Genomic DNA, 17,336 nt, shown 5'->3' on the forward strand with positions numbered 1-17,336 from the left:
CCATTTAAACTGAATAGCAATGTACTGCCCAGCCCAGGATTTGTTACTGTAGGTCTACTGTTAAAGCTAGGATCACACACACACACACACACACACACACACACACACACACACACACAGGTAAGAGGTCTTTGGAGAAGCAGCAAAAACACTGGATGTTTCCAATAAGTTTGCTTTAAAAGTACATGACTGCATAAAAGCCACAGACAGACAAGTGACACATCAATTGTGATACAAAACAAGGAGATTATATGGTACAAAGCGGTCTTAAACATCTTACCAAACCTAGTCTTGACCAAACCTAGTCTTGACCAAACCTAGTCTCGATCATATTAATGTACACCACAAACAAAAAGTTGCGCACAATTTTGACAGCGAGCAGGTAAGGAAAAGTGTCTGTCTATATGGTCCTGATTCAGGGTCTCCAGATCTCTGATTTTATCTGTAGACCCCGAATCAGGACCATGTAAACAGACACTTTTCCTTATCCGCTCGCTGTCAAAATTGTGCTCAACTTTTTGTTTGTAGTGTGTATTAATATGATCGAGACTAGGTTTAGTCTTGACCAAACCTAGTCTCGATCACATTAATGCACACCACTGGGAGAGGGAACACTGAGGCAGTGACAGTTCATTACCAGCATCAAGCTTTTGTTATATAACAGGTTAACAAGGAGTGAGCCCAACTCACATTTTACATGGTTGGTGATTTTGATTTGTCAAGAAAAGGCAAGAACATTTTTAGCAGAATTCAAGTTTCAAGGGCTATACATTTAAAAAATAGTTCAACATTTTGGTAAATACACTTATTTACTTTCTTATTGAGATTAGATGAAAAGATCACTATCATTCTCATGTCTGTGCATTGGAACCAAGAGATGATTAGCCTAGCTTAGCATAAAGCTGAGCAAGTCCCAGCATGTAATTTCCCCTCAAACAAAATTCTAATTTTGTTTTCTAATTTTTAGGGCCCAAGCAACAAATGGTGCAAGGAATTATTATTTCACACAGTACATCATTTTTGAGGGCCTCAAGATGCTCTAAAACCCACTAAACTTTGTGCACATATGACACCTGCTGGAAAGTTTTAGATTTCATGGGTCTCATGCTGCAGTATGACAAAATGGCTCAGTAGCGCCCCCTAATGAACTTCAATGAAGTAACTCCAGCAGTGTGTTGCACCTACTTACATGAAAATTAGAAGGCATTTGTAACATGTGAAGACTTACAAAAAAAGTTATTACTGTGCAATTTTTCTGCATTTTTGACCATTTCTAGGGGTTATATTTTATCATACTCTTCCTAGAGATTTAATCTGATTGACTTCAAACTTGTTCTGTACCATCTAAAGAATTTTGGCATGAAAAGTTGTTAAAAGCATGAGTTTTCTCTGCCTACTGGCAACAGGAAATTACATGTTTTATACATTTATATACTCCTAAATGTTGTCAGCATAGCCTCAAGACCATAATGATGCTTCCACGTGAACATTGTGAGTTTACATTTAATAAAATTGCCATAGCAACTCATTATTTGCCATGAAACAGGAAGTTGATGTAACGTGTTTGATAACACACTAGACTGTAACACATTCAAATGCCAATGAGGTGTGAGAGTCCTTGTGTCACCTAATAGCAACACAAACTAAGCCTTGTGGGACAATCACCTTTTCATTTATATGAAATTTATATGGTGTGGTCAAGAATTTCTAAAAAGCAACATGACCTATAGTGTGCGCTCTCTAGTGCCACATAGTGGACACAGGAAACAAGCAATTTCTAAACATTACCTTGAGCTGTAGGAAACTGACAGAATTATTTACTATTTATTTTCTGACATTTATTATGAAGCAAGTGAATTATTGAGAGAGTATTTGGCAGATTAACTGATCATGAAAATAAGTTTCAGTTGTACATGTGTCAGTTCATACATACATACAAATTCAACAAGTTACAGCGTGTCAATAAGTGAGCAGTTTAGGTGTTAGTAAGTTTTTTCTCTTGACTTAATGCGCAGACATAAGAATAATAATCAGCTTGTCTCACTCTCGGGAATACAATTAATAAGTGTACTGTATTTTTCATTACATGTTGAACTATGGCACTATGGCACGGTGGTGTGGTGGTTAGCACTCTCGCCTCACAGCAAGAGGGTTGCCGGTTCGATCCCGGGCGTGGGAGCCCCTCTGTGCGAGGGAGTGCGCGGGAGCCCCTCTGTGCGGAGTTTGCATGTTCTCCCCGTGTCAGCGTGGGTTCTCTCCGGGCACCCCGGCTTCCTCCCACAGTCCAAAGACATGCAGATTGGGGACTAGGTTAATTGATAACTCTAAATAGTCCGTAGGTGTGAATGGTTATTTGTCTCTATGTGTCAGCCCTGCGATAGTCTGGTGACCTGTCCAGGGTGTACCCTGCCTCTCGCCCGATGTCAGCTGGGATAGGCTCCAGCCCCCCCGCGACCCTCAAGAGGATGAAGCGGTTAGAAGATGAATGAATGTTGAACTATTCTTTCAGGTATGCCTATAACTGTAATATTGTGCATAAATATTTACACTGATCACAAACAGGTTACAAAACAAATATACATGTTTTGACACAGTATGGCTAACTGGGGCAGATGTGAAACCTGAATAATAACATTTGAACAGAGCAAGATTTTAAAATGAGTTTTTTTTAAACCAATTTAACTAACTGCTACTAATGATTCTCAAAATATAAAATCAAAAATTGACCTCTTCACACTTAAGATTTGTTACCACACAGCATGATGCAAATAATAACTTTTTAAAAAAATATCTTTTAAACGATAATTTTGCTGTAATTAAAGATACATTTAGATGGATTCTGCTAAATCTGTCAGGATTATTCATTCCTTTTCAGTGTGTAAAACACAGAAAATGACTACTGAAGCTGATAAAGGTAATTGATCCTTGAGCACAAGAAGCTGTCAATCATATTTACAAACAAGCTTCTTCAACTGTTTGATATTTGCAAGAAGTGCCCAAGCAAGACGAAGGAAAAAAACAGGCTGCAACAAAGCCATGTCTACGGCTGCTACTGTAGCAGAAAACAACCCAACAGGGCATATACACTGACCAGCCAAAACATTTAAACCACTGGTGTGTAAAGTGCATAACATTGATCATCTTGTTACTATGCAATGTTCTGCTACAAAACCTTGGGTCCTGGCATTCATGTGGATGCCACCTGACACGTTCCACCCACCCAAACACCACTGCAGACCAAGTAACCCGCTTGGCCCGATTGGATTGAAATTTCTGGAAAGTGTTGCATGGTCACTGAGAATGAGTCTTTCTATTGAATATGATTCTATATATTACTGCATGGTTAACTTTGTTCGACCAGTTTTAAATGGTGTATCTGACTACAGAAACTTTAATGTTAAAACAACCAAACAGTTGGATCTGACATGAGCAACAGCTTTGCTTACAGTCCCCTCATATATTTCATTTTTATAGTTTTGGTTATCTTTTCTTTCAGCGTCAACATTTGACCCACCTGCTCCACTGTAAGAGACAGCGGACAAGGCACATTTCACCTGTTTATCTAAGGAACTTACTTAAGGTAAAGATGAAGGCATGATCAGAAAAGATAGTCCACTGTGTTCCAGAGCTAATCCCTGGTGAGAGTTTGGCCTATGTACTTACTATTTAAGTACAGCTCACCTTTACAGAAGTTATAGTGTAACATTTCATTCTGCTGTCTCAATCAATCAATCAATCAATCAATCAATTTTATTTATAAAGCCCAATATCACAAATCACAATTTGCCTCAGAGGGCTTTACAGCATACAACATCCCTCTGTCCTTAGGACCCTCGCAGCAGATAAGGAAAACTCTCAAGGTCTAGGACTAGAGGTGCAGTATTTACCAGAGTATATATATCAAGACTAGTAAGCTCGCAAACTCATTCTTGACTCTGGGAACAGCAGTTTGTCAAGACAATCTTAACTAAAGGTATACCTACTAGTAATCACTGGAGCTTTCAACCACATCCCAAAGACCTCATCAGTAAATGGAGAAGGGTTGGGCAATGTCTAATGCCTTGGCAAGTGTGAAACATCCCAACATTACTATTTTTTTTTTTTTATTATTGACCTAACATGGAGTTTCCTCAGTTTTCCTGAGGTGGATTGGATGTCACGTGACCTACAGTAAGTAGGCAGTTTGATCACATGATAGCAGGTGGTTATTTACGGGGAAGATGGTAATGCATATGTCTTAGTTCAGAGATGGCCTCTAGTGTCAGATAGAAATTTCCTCACTGATTTTTCCCCAGTAGACCATTGACTCTGACCCTGATTGGGAAGAGGACTGGAGTCAGAATCATCCAATGCCAGAAACATAACCACCTCCCCCTCATATACAACTAAGGCCTGCCAGAGTCAGGATGTTCAGAGTCCACTAAGGGTTTGCACTTCAGGTTGATGCATAGAGTCAGGTGACATTTTATATAGTTATATATTTACCCACCCATACATTATTACTGATACACCTTACATACAAGTCTGAGAAATCTTGAGTTTATGACCTCTGCCCAGTTATGGTACAGTCCCATATTAAAGTCCTACATCAATCTCATATTATACCAGTACCACTCATATGTTAATGCCTTTGTTGGTCATCTGTAATGTGAAAACATCACATTTACACACAGTTCTACTCATAGTTCAGTTAAAGAATACTATATCCTGGTTGGCTCCTGGTTGTCACACTGGCAGCAATACTACTAGCATCTGGTTCCAAAGTAGTTTAACTGACTTCCAGCTCAGGAGCTAAGAGCGTGAGCGCAGTGATTAGAAACAGGCCACACTGCCCTCTCTTCCTATCAGCCTTCTCTTCTGCCACCACATCTTTGTATTTAGGTCATTTTTAGACAAACTGTTTACAAAAGTTTACAGCCTTCCAAGAAAAAGAAAAGAAAAAGCAGTGATGTGTCTTAATGCGAATGGACTCGGGGTCTTCTTGAGCGATGATTGAATCATCATCATGAACGCCTCAATTCCACTTATGCATGTGACTGGTGTCCATAGATCCATAAATATACAGATGATGCCTCTAGTGTCCAGGACGTGCATTTCTTTATGGGTGGATAGAAATCTCATAGAAACTACCTGTAGCCATGGGGGAAAAATTAATTTTGTCCATTTTTCACCATCCACAAGTTTGGAATATTCACCTGAAACATTACCAGGACAAAAACCAGGATCAATATTGCATGGCAACAAATAAATGAAGATGTTGGCCTGCCATGTACGTAGCATGATTTGTGAAATATTTCATTAAAAAGACGTATGAAACAGCTGAACATGTCATAATGACAATCTGACTGTATATAATGTATAATCATATTTTAGCAGAATAACATTACTCAGATTTTTGGTCAGGCGCCCGCTCTACGGGCCATTAACCCGAGGAAGACTGCTGGACCTGACGGCGTTCCAGGATGGGTCCTGAAGTAATGCACGGACCAGCTGGCTGAAGTCTTCACCTACTGTCTACTGTTCCACCTTGTCTTAAGTCCTCCACCATATTCCCCCTGCCAAAGAAACCTCACATCTCCAGTCTCAATGACTACCAGCCAGTTGCACTCACTCCAGCGGTGATGAAGTGCTTCAAAAAACTGGTCTGGGGTCACATCATGTCACTCCTGCCCAATAGTTTTGACCCACACCAGTTTGCTTACAGAGCAAAAAGGTCTACAGAGGATGCCGTAGCCAGAGCCCTTCATGCTGCACTGTTCCACCTGGAACAGCCGGGGAGGTATGCGTGGCTGCTCTTTGTGGACTATAGCTCCACGTTTAACGCCATTGCCCCGCACAAACTGGTGGACAAACTGGGGTACCTGGGACTTCAACATTCCACCTGCATGTGGGTAAGCACCTTCCTGTCCAGTTGCAGCCAGAGAGTTAGAATGAGTCACCATACATCTACGGCCCTCAGCCTCAGCACCGGTTCCACACAGGGCTGTGTGCTGAGCCCCTTGCTCTACACCCTCTTGACCAACAGCTGCTCCCCCGCCCACGTCAGCAACACCATTGTCAAGTTTGCGAACAACACCACTGTTTTGGGGCTCATCTCTGGGGGGGATGAGTAAGCCTACAGGCACGAGGTGGAGCAGCTGAGAGTGTGGTGCAGGGAGAATAACCTACTCCTTAACACCTCAAAAACCAAGGAGCTGGTAATAGACTTCAGGAAAAAGAAAACGGACATTCCACCACTACTCATCAGCAGGGACTGTGTGGAGAGGGTGGCTGACTTTCACTTCCTGGGAGTCCACATTGAGCACGACTTGACCTGGAGCGTGAACACCTCTGAGCTGCTGAAAAAGGTCCAGCAGAGACTGTACTTCCTGAGGGTGCTCAGGACGAACATCACCACCCAGAGACTGCTAGTGTCCAGCTGCACAGTGGCTCAGAGGAAAGAGCTCCAGAGGATCATAAATACAGCCTTCTCCCCTCTCTGAAAGAACTGCACAGAAAATTATGAAGGACAATTCACACCTTGATCATTCCCTGTTTGAACTTGCAAGAATGCAATAACAGGTTTTTAGTGCAATAATGGACTGTGCAAATGACCGAGAAGAGCATGTATGGTTGTATGTTTGCTTTTTATTTATTTCTAGCTGTCTTCTTTTTAATGCTGCTTATGGTTTTATATGATATAGTTTTATGAGTTTATGCACTGACAAGGTGGCACTTTAATTTCGTAGTACGTGTGACAATGACAAATAAACGATATTCTTTTCTATTCTATATTTACAATGTGTTTAAACTGGATAAACAAGTTCTCTTTAATCATACAAACTCTCTTGACAATCAACAAAGGCAACTGAATTGAAGGAAATAGCCAAGTTAGCAGCCTGTTAGCTAAGCTAGCACACTGTCATATGGTCTCTCCGAAATCCACCACAAAAGTAAATTTTTTTTTAACGTACTCAAGGAAAATTCCAGACCGAAATATTACGGAGGGGAGGAGTTTCACAGGCACATCAGATATCACGAAGATTCCCATTGGAATCAATGGACTTCCAGTTGACTCGTCTATGTGTACGCATACGTAAGTGGAAATGAGGAGTAAGGAGGGACGCCGTATATACAACCACTTGTTATCATTAACCCAAGTTCCATAGTTATATTAAATGATGACACCTTAACCAACAATTACATGTTCTGATAAAAGACTGTGAAACATTTTCAAAAGCTCCAAAAAGTAGTGGGTGGACCTTGACTGGTGATTATTTTGCCAAACAATGTCAATCATGCATTATTATTGAGCCAAACATAGTACCACTATAAACAAATATGTGTCCCTGCATAACTGTAGTAGAGTTGAAGCATGAAGTAGCTACACAAAGTAATGGAAGAAGTAATGGACATATCAGGTTATGTTTGAATTTCACTTCACATATTCACTACCCAATAAGTCATTTAGGGTAAATGGATTAAACTGGATATACCTACATTCACATTTTCTAAAATAAGGTCAAATGTCCTGATGAGAGTCTCGGCCAAAATTGCATGCTTCCCTCCACAATGTATTGACTGCTAGGGACTCAGTCAGAGTTGTTCTTTTTTTATATCAGTCGACAGAATCAGAGTCTACTGGGACCACCCTCACAGTTACAACAAACTAAAGAGAATAAAAATCTACTGACATGCTCACATGATTTTTTTTTTTTATTTAATCATCTTCTGTTTGATCCAGTCCTCAGTGCTGCATATGGCTTTCTCAGTGATCATTAGGTCACTAGTCACTCCCTTTTGGTGACATAAACATAAACATTCTTTTTAAAACACACATTAAAACAAATTCTTTGTTATGAAATAAGGGCTGCAGTCATCTGATGACGGAAAATGTACAAGTTGATGGTAAAAAAAAATTGTACATTTGGTACATGATATTTTTTTTAATATAAAAGCAGAAACTATCTTTCATTTTGGCTTGTCATGCTGAACTCATAGGTTAATAACTTTATGTTTTGCTTGAAATGATTCTAACCAGGGAAAAAAACAGGGGAAGAGAGGGCAGTGACAGTCTTAACTCAGTGGCACACCCCAAAATAAACTAGAAAATATGACTGTCAACTCAAAGCATACCAGACATAGATGGAGACAAACTGCAGTAATAAACCAGTCAATTCACAAGATCAGAGACGTTTTGGCTTTGTGGAAATAACATTCACCTAACTCCATTTTGTTTTTTTTCTCTTCACCTAACAATTTGCTGGAACCACTTTGTGGTGTTCCCTCTTCACTTTCTTTTATGCTGCAAGACCCCAACTGTTTTGATGTAAACCTATGTTTTCAACATCAAACAAAAGCTAATGTCAATCAAAAGCATTTTCAAACAAGTTCAGCTGAGAACAACTAAGAAAAGCCACACTGGATGAATGTACAGTCGGAAAAGCCCTGCAATTTTTTCCAGTTTCCGTATTTTTTAGTCATTTGGGAGACTCAAAAACAAATAAATAGCATTGGCTGTGGCAGTGAGTGAAATAATATTTAGTCACTGTTGTCTTTGGGATTATCTTCAGTTCGACTGGCACTTAGGTCAGTCATTTCCCTTTGTGTCTTCTGGGTTGAACTTCCAATCAAGTCCAAAGCTGAATTATCATCTTTGCTGACTTTCTCCTGAGTCTTCTCCTGCACTGCTTCTCCATTAGCCTCCATATCCATCCCATACACAGCCTTCTCCCCATTCAGGAAGTGACTGTGCTCCTCCACCTGGATCTCCTGACCTTCTTCCACCTCTTCCAGCTTGCGCAGGATGATAGGAAGCTTTTCATCTGCATCAGTATTTTCCAGCAAAGCAATATCGCTTTCCTCGTACAGAGGCAACGGAGCGCCCTCCTCCAGCTTCTTCTCGAAATGCAGACGTTTGGCCCGTCCACTGGCTGAGGCTTTCTCCAGGATCTGCTTCTCAGCTAGGCGGAGCTGGATTGCCATGCGAGAATGGAGCGATAGATCAGGTTTCTCAAGCATAGAGACGTCCTCCTAAAAGAGACCAGGCCAGGAGTTAAGAAAAAGGGAGGAAAGAGTGAGGGAAAGATGACAAAAGGTCAGGAGAAGATAAGTAATAGAATTACTGCCTTGCACTTGTATGCCTCTGAGAACCAGTCAAGTTGCAGTTACAGTTTATATCCGTGTCTAATCAGAGTCACATGTAGCCATGACAGTTGAATATGCTTCAAATGTTGCTGCAAAGAAGCTACATCTTCTAAAACATAGATGCTTCACACAAATCTTAAACCAGGCAGCACAGAAAATCTTTACATTTAGCACAGTTTCAAGGTGGATACCTAAATTACTGTCACCAGTTCATTATCTAACCAAATGTCTCCCCTTCTGTTCCAAAGTTATGACATTGACTAATAACCAGTTAAGCATTTTTGCAATAAATCATGGTATCACAGTGATGTTGACCTTTGACCTTTTGGATATAAAATTTCATCACTTTATAGTCTTATTCGAATTGACATTTGTCTGAAATTTTGTCATGATTAGTGTATAAATTCTTGATTTGTGGCCAAAAACATATTTTGTTAGGTCATAGTGACTTTGACATTTAATCCTTGTCAACAAAATATAATGCCTGCCTTATTGGCAAAGAGGCTTATAAATGACAAATTAAACTTCACATATTCAAAATAGGTGGCACAGTGGTATAGTGGTTAGCACTGCCCCTCCAGGGTGGGGGAGCCCTTCAGTGCAGAGTTTGCATGTTCTCTCCGTGTCAGCGTGGGTTTTCTCCAGGTACTCCAACTTCCCCCCACAATCCAAAAACATGCAGGTTAGGTTAAGTGGTGATTCTAAATTGCCTGTAGGTCTGAATGTGAGTGTGAATGGTTGTCTGTCTCTATGTGTCAGCCCTGCAACAGTCTGGCGAACTTTCCAGGGTGTGCCCCGCCTCCTGCCCAATGTCAGCTGGGATAGGCTCCAGCCCCCCCAACGACCCTCAGGAGGATAAATGGTTATGGAAAATGAATGAATATTCAATATATTTGGAAGGTCAAGTTGGTTTGAACCATAATGAACATTTGCCACTTTGTCCATGTCAACTATTTACACAACATAACCTTCAGCCGACTGACCTGTGAGGTGGTCTTGTAGGTCTTGAGCAGCAGAGCAGCTCGGGTCTCAAGGAAAGTCCACAACTTAATCTCATTCTCCCAGCTGACAGGAAACTCACTGTTGCCCAGGGTAAAGATCTTATTGATGGCCCGATCTCCAAGCAGATAGTCCTTTAGTTCCTCTGTAAGCAAACTTTATGTTAGCAGTCTTTTCATCCATGGTTTCTTATTCAGTGGTGGAGTATCAAGCTGCTGCCAGTGTTGGTGTTGTCTCTAATTAGGGCTGACTGCATTTTGGAAAATGCAAAAAAGGACTAAATTACACAGCACAAATTAAAGGAGCAGATGACATCACATGTCATTGGAGTTGCACCTTGTATAATTCCATGTGACATATATTTGACTGATTGACTGATTGATTGATTGATTGATTGATTGATTGATTGATTGACTGACTGATTTCTTCAAAAGAAACCAAAACACAATAGCCAGCCATTAGAGAAAAGTACTGAAGGTGACTTGGTTTATTAACAGTAATGGGTTTGTAAGATCTGAAACTACAGGAAGAAAAAAACAAAACAGATAAAACATTTAGCTGTCAGAGTGGAGGTCTTCTTGGGTCCAAAGTTTTGGACTGATTTGCAAACACACCCATAAATAACAAACCCAAAATTGATTTACAAATAATTTACTTTCCAACAAAATAGACCCGATCTGGAATAGTCTTGAAGACATGACAGTCAGAAACCATTTAAATATCACTGCACCTGCTTCTTCTAGCCTAAAAGAACGAATAAATATGTTGGGATCACTGGACTCCACACATGATTTGTTCATTTGTGCAACTCTAAATTGGACATATAAAGCATAAGTTCAGCCCTCTTTAAAATGGCTGCTGTAGCATCATTTGATCTTTGGACAAAGGGTAGCCAAATTAATTCAGTTTCCCACAATCCTCTATGTATTTCACACCTGGGCCAGTCCACATTCACCACTGATTACTGTTGCATCTGAACTGTGAGATCAACAGATCAATACAAGGGGAAAGCTCTGGTCTTCTCTTTCTTTGTACTGGGACTCTCCACAGAGGTGGGCTGTTGAGCAGCTGGAGCTACTACACCCTTCCCCAACTTTTAAACTCAGAATATGCAAATTAACTTCACAAGCAAAGGATTAACAAAGTCAGGTTAGCACCAAACTGCTAACTGTGCGAGGATGAGGAGTGACCAGTTTCCTCTGATCTACACAGTCAAAATACAGCACAACAAAGACTGCATTGAAAACACAATTCTTTCAAGCCTTGCTCATCCACCATGGACTACAGCCAGCTAACAAAGCAACTCTTCCCTCCATTTATGACTGGCAAAGTAACAACTGGGCAAAGGATCAGTACAATTGCCCCTTCCTGAGTCCTGCCCCTTTTCACTTTGTGCTCCAGTTAGTTTTAGCAAGCTTGGAAAACAGCAGAACCTTGATAATTGTTCCCCTTTACTGTTATACTTAGATATGCTCTAAATGAAAATGTAGTGAGCTATAGGCTACCAGTTACACAGTTTCAGTACATTGAAGCTACCCCCAAAGTAACAAAATGTAACAAGCTAAGCTATAAGTAAATGGCACAAGTAACTTGCTACTTGCAAAGCTACTTTTATTTTTTGACTCTGTCAAATCTCTGTCTCTCTAGCTCTATTCTACTCTGTCTCTCTAGCTCTATTCTTGGCCCTTATGTATATTTCTCTAGTGTCCAATGCAAATACACTAAATATATACAGTCTATAGGCAAGACAACTGACAGACATGTCAAGAAGTGCAATGCAGCCAATCAGAGGCAGAGTAGGGCGGGTCTTGCCAAGAAAGCCAATAGCAAAGCAGCAAGCAGAATAAACTGAAGGATTAGCATGTGATGTCACGTGGAAGTGCTTCCCTCGTCTACATGTCTCAGTGTGGTGCTGGCGTCAGTGACATTACTTATCAGTTTTATTATCCTCACTTTTATCCAGACCTCCACAGAAAAAAAAGTCAGTTAACCTTAAGAGCTTTTCCAACATTTGTGGATGCTACCGCGCTACTCTGTAAATTAATCAACTTGCTACTGAGAAGCTGTTTGACTCAAAAAGTAGTGACATAATTATCAAGCTACTAAGCTAGAAATATGAGTTAGTCACATCGCTCCTTGTAGTGATGCTACTGCCCAACACTGGTAACTTGCTAAAAAACTTAAAGCCACATCAAGAGGAGTTAGTCTAATGCAGGATGTCAACTCATTCACACCCACTTCACCCCAATGTGTCGGTGGAACTAGACAAAAGACTGGATTTTCAAAATAAAAGCCCACAGGTGGTAATATTAGTTTACTTTAAAATAAAGCTTTTAAAAATGCCGTTATACTGCAGTGTGAAATTCTACTACTCTCCACACTTTTATCTACAGACTTCATTTAAGTTTTAAAGAGGTCACAATGTAATTATACTTCTTCTGTACATGTTTTGATTGACTACCACTTCTGCATATTTTTAGCCTGTTATATTTCTGCATTTTCAGCAATGCTTTTGAATTCATCCCAGCTTTCAGCATTCCCACGCATTTTCTGTAAGAAATGCATTTTCTAGGTAATGATTTTTTTTTTCCATAATAATCAATTTGCTGTATTAATACTTTGAACCCTACCTGGACCCAATTAGAAATAATTTGGACCCTGCAGTCAGATGACATGATAAGTTCATACTCATGTCATCTCTATATCTCGCAGACTGACAGGGAGGTTCTGGACATATTAAGTCTAGCTTAGCATCGACTGACAGCAGGGTGAAATTGCTGGTTTGGCTGTATCAACTTTGTAACAGTACATCTTCCATGAATCCAGAGTAGTTATTAATTATATTATAGGAAAACCCTTAGTTGCTAGCCTTCAAAAGACAAGGACAAGGTATTTGAGATGCTCCATGTAGTGCAACATGCATAACAGTTACGGAGTTGTTGGCAGGGTCATTTTATATTTTCAAAGAGATACCGGCTACTAGTTTCCCCCTGCTTCCAGTGTTTTCTCCATTTTGGAACTGGTTTGACAAATTGACTCGACAAATACCAAGAAATGCAGAAATGCTCTTTTTCTAACAAATCTCTTATCAAATGTTTGATCTCTCCTTGTTCTTTTATATTAGCACATAGCTAACATTCAGGTTGCAGGCTTCACATTTTTAGTCGGTGGTGACAGTTACTTTTACTAGTTAAAATGTCAAACATCACCAGCAGCAGATTAAGTTAGCTTGAGCGTAACAGAATCAATGCTTTAATGGCTAATATGAGGCATTTAGCTTTTTCATGTGCTCTCTCCAAGCCCATGTCTATACTCAAAGCAGACTTAACTGACTTAGTTTTGGACACACAGAGATGAAACTAATAATCTTCTCAATAAACTGTGAAGAAGACATTGAAATGTGTGCACTAACCCTTTAATTTAGACTTCTTTTGACAAATCCTATTGTGAAAAACAATTGCTAAGACAGTTTGTGTTGACTTTCCAACACTTTGTGATTATATCCTTATTATATCCATTTCTGTCATGTGTAAAGGAAGTCACTGACAGTATTTTCTTCCTTCTTTTCCTACTGCTTTTAATCTGAGGACTTAAACATGGCTTTGTTACATGGGAAGGTGAAAGAGCCAAACTGCAGCATCCCAGTTGTGTGAGCACACTATTCCATCGTGTCACACCTGTTATATCACCTGTGTATATTGACACACAAAAACACATGCAAAACATCCACACACAGTCATTCAAAGGCATTGGAGCCATTTTAAAAATGAAAATGAACATGCAACAAAAAATGTGCATAATATATCAAGCAATGAGTACTATGACAGAGGAGGATTTGGCAATGACACTAGTGCCATTCTGCATACAATGACTTTTGTAAATCCTCTTGTGGATTACTCCCTCAAAATATCTGGTGGCCTGCCTTGATCAATTGACCAGCTCAGGAATGGACAGGTCTTACTCTGCTACTCTCTCTTTCTCCTCTACCTCCACCTTTTCTCCATTTCTTCCTCTCCGGCGATGTGCGGAGGTCACTTGACGACGGTCTCCGAGGAAGGTTGGATACTGTGGCATGTTTTGTTTTAGAATGTGCTGCCAGGTTTGTGGTTTCAAGATAGGGGATGCCCTGTTGCTGTGTTTGTTTGTTTGTTTGTTTGTGTGTATTGGTGTATCTTTCAGTGTCTTACCCTCTGTCATGCAGAACACTCTGAGGAAGGCTAGGAGCTGAGCTGAAATGGGGGGTTCATTACAGTGCAGAGCAAAGATACAGGACCTGAAAACACAACATACAGACCAACACATTAGTAATGAATCTATAAACATAACCAAAAATTAAAAGACTGTGTATTGTTTACATGTACACTAATATGTGACAAATTGTGTTAAAAGAGACTCCTCATATAGCAGAATAATCCTGTAATATAGATTCTGACATTCTGAACTGACAGCAGCATAAAACTGCGGACAGACTTTAAAGGAATAGTTCAACATTTTGGGAAATGGGCCAACTTTCTTTTTTTCTGAGATAGATGAGAAGATTTTTTTTTTTTTTTAAAGATTATTTTTCTGTGCTTTTTGCCTTTAATTGACAGGACAGTGTGTCAAATTGGAGGACAGAGAGAGAATGGGGACTGACAGGCAGAAAAGGGTCGTAGGCCAGACTTGAACCCGCAAATGCTGCAGCGAGGCAACGCCTCTGTACGTGGGGCACCAGCACTATCTACTAGACTACTGACGCCCCTATAGATGAGAAGATTTATATGAGTCTCATGTCTGTATTTAGTACAGAGCTGGAGTCAGGGCGTGGTTAGTCTAGCTAAACTTGAAGACTGGACACATAGACATTCTGGTTTGTTTAAAGCTCCAAAATTTGCCCACATGCTACTACTACTTCTTGGTGAACAACAGGTCGTGCAGTAATGCAGCTTCCCAGAGACCTTCTTTCACACTGACTGTACGTTCACACCAAAAACTGCCAGAGCTGCAAAGGCGACAGGTCTAATTCATTTTCAATGGACATGTGGCAACTAGAGGCGTTTTGAGATGCAAAAGCGATGAGCTGTGGCAGTTTGGCGAATTGAGCTGCAAATGAAAGTTGAAGCCTGTTTAACTTTACGCAAATTAGCTGTGACGCGTTTGTGCTGCAAATGACCAGCAACCAATCGGAATGTAGATGTCCATCACTTGTGTGGAACCCAGAGTACATCCTCAGAAACTTTTACTTCCTACCATACATTTGTTCCTACTTCAAAACAAGCAGCAAGCTGTCAAACTGATCTATGTTCGACCTGAAGTAGCGCTGGAACCTCTCCCCATCCAGCCGCAACTTCCGCACCAGCCGATGATATTTCCTGTGCTGTTCACGGCCCTTGAGCAGTGTTGCCAGATCTCGCGAGACAAATAAGCAACCAGGCCTGTGAAAACAAGCCCAAAACAAGTGATTTTTTCTGCGGAGCCCCCCTAGGTTCTGGTGAGAGAAAATTAAATAAACTGTGTGCACGGTTTTACAATCCGTGGGGACAGATTTTGAACCGTGGGTACAGATTGTCAATTTACATCCATGTGGCCAGATAAACTCTGCGCAGTTTTGCAAAACTGTACCCACAGTACAGTTTATTTTTCTCCCCCCGAGCTTCAGGACAATGACCACAAGAGAGAGTTAAACCACCTTTTAACATTATTTAACATTAGAAAACAGATCAACAGAACAAAATATCATCCTTAATTCACAAATTCTTTATTATTGCTTTTTATGCACTCATCTAACTTTTTCGTTTAGTTACAGGACTGACGTTTTCCTAACCTGAAAAAAAAAACACATTACCCTGCTCTGCCTCTGATTGGCTAGTACTCGTTGCCATCAGGGTCAGAGCCAATTAGAAGCAGGATGTGGGTGGGGAAAAAACTCTGCTGTCTCCTGTGTATAAGGGGAAAGGGGAGGGACAGAAGGAACAGGCAAGACAAACTATCTACGTTTAAATAACATATCGAAAATATCTGCTTGACAACTTATTATGGAGCTGGGAACAAGCCCAGTGTAATTAATTTGCTCTCCTTACCACTAGTTTAACTAATTGCACAGTAGGCACTCGAACGCAAACCTTTGACAGTGTTTCCAGTGTTTACAGCTTTGAGGGGGGAGTAACAAATCAAAAATTTTTGCTCATATTCGGTTCGGGTTCGGCCCACTTGACATGCTGCTGTGTTGTGCTATGGCTTATTCAAGTGCTGGAATTTGTTATTTACGTGACAACGCCTGAACGCAACACAGGCTGTGTGTGTTTAATGTTTAATGTCAGACCTATTTAGACTTTTTATTCGGTTTTCATTGTCCAAACGTGAAAGTTTCTGTACTCAGGCAAATGCACAAAGTCACATTTCTATGCTCCAGCCAGTAACCAGCTTTGCGGCTCCTTTAAATTGAGAAACATAATCGAATGTTCAGAATTTGACATCATGAGTGACTTGAGCTGCTTTCTGCTATTTTGCAGCTCTGGCAGCTTTTGGTGTGAACGCACAGTGAAGCTGCAATGTTCAGTACCTACTTACTAAAACCTGTGCTCATGGAGTGAATTTGGCAATCTAGAGATGCTGCAATGGATTATAATATTAATAATAATAATAATAACATTTTATTTATAGAGCACTTTTCATGGTATTCAAAGACACTTTAGATAAGTTCAAATAGTTATAAAACAGATCACACTTAAAATAAATAAACACACTGACACTGACAGCAAGTGCTGGGCGGACCTTAGCATGAGATTGACAATCTTCTCATCCAACTCTCAGACAGAGACAAATAAGGGTATTTCTCAAAAAGGCAATTTAAAAAAAAAAAAAAAAAAAAAAAGGATCTCTGGAATGAGATGAACATAGATTTGGTTTATTTTAGGGATGTACGATAATATCAGCATATCATCAGTATCAGCTGATGTTGGCCTTAAAATTACTAATCAGTAATCAGAATTACTTTTTATTTTTTGCACAATAAATGACTATTACATACACTGAAAAGTATACTATTTCATGCCTCCAACTGCTGGTGGGCCATCATGATAAGAGTATGCATGCATAATATGATGTGAATTTCACTACATAAGAGACCTGATCATTAAAATTAGGTGAGGGAAATGTGGATATATCAGTATCAGTATTGGTTATTGGGCAATTAAGTTGTTATATATTGGCAAAATACCATATTCAATATC

General features: G+C 40.1%; 1 protein-coding gene across 3 annotated transcripts in view; it reads right to left on the bottom strand.

Moving 5' to 3' along the window:
• Positions 1 to 578: 578 nt before the first annotated feature.
• Positions 579 to 17,336, bottom strand: part of setd3 (SET domain containing 3, actin histidine methyltransferase) — a 112,522-nt gene continuing 95,764 nt past the window's right edge. For all 3 annotated transcript variants that reach the window (XM_049596269.1, XM_049596271.1, XM_049596270.1), the window contains 3 exons: positions 14,313 to 14,398; positions 10,110 to 10,270; positions 579 to 9,012 (listed from right to left, as the gene is read on the bottom strand). In XM_049596269.1, coding sequence (XP_049452226.1) covers positions 8,521 to 9,012; positions 10,110 to 10,270; positions 14,313 to 14,398 — 739 coding nt within the window. In that variant the 3' untranslated portion in view covers positions 579 to 8,520. The remainder of the gene's footprint in view (positions 9,013 to 10,109; positions 10,271 to 14,312; positions 14,399 to 17,336) is intronic.

The sequence above is a fragment of the Epinephelus fuscoguttatus genome, linkage group LG14 (genome assembly GCF_011397635.1).
Source record: "Epinephelus fuscoguttatus linkage group LG14, E.fuscoguttatus.final_Chr_v1".
Classification (NCBI taxonomy): Eukaryota; Metazoa; Chordata; class Actinopteri; order Perciformes; family Serranidae; genus Epinephelus; species Epinephelus fuscoguttatus.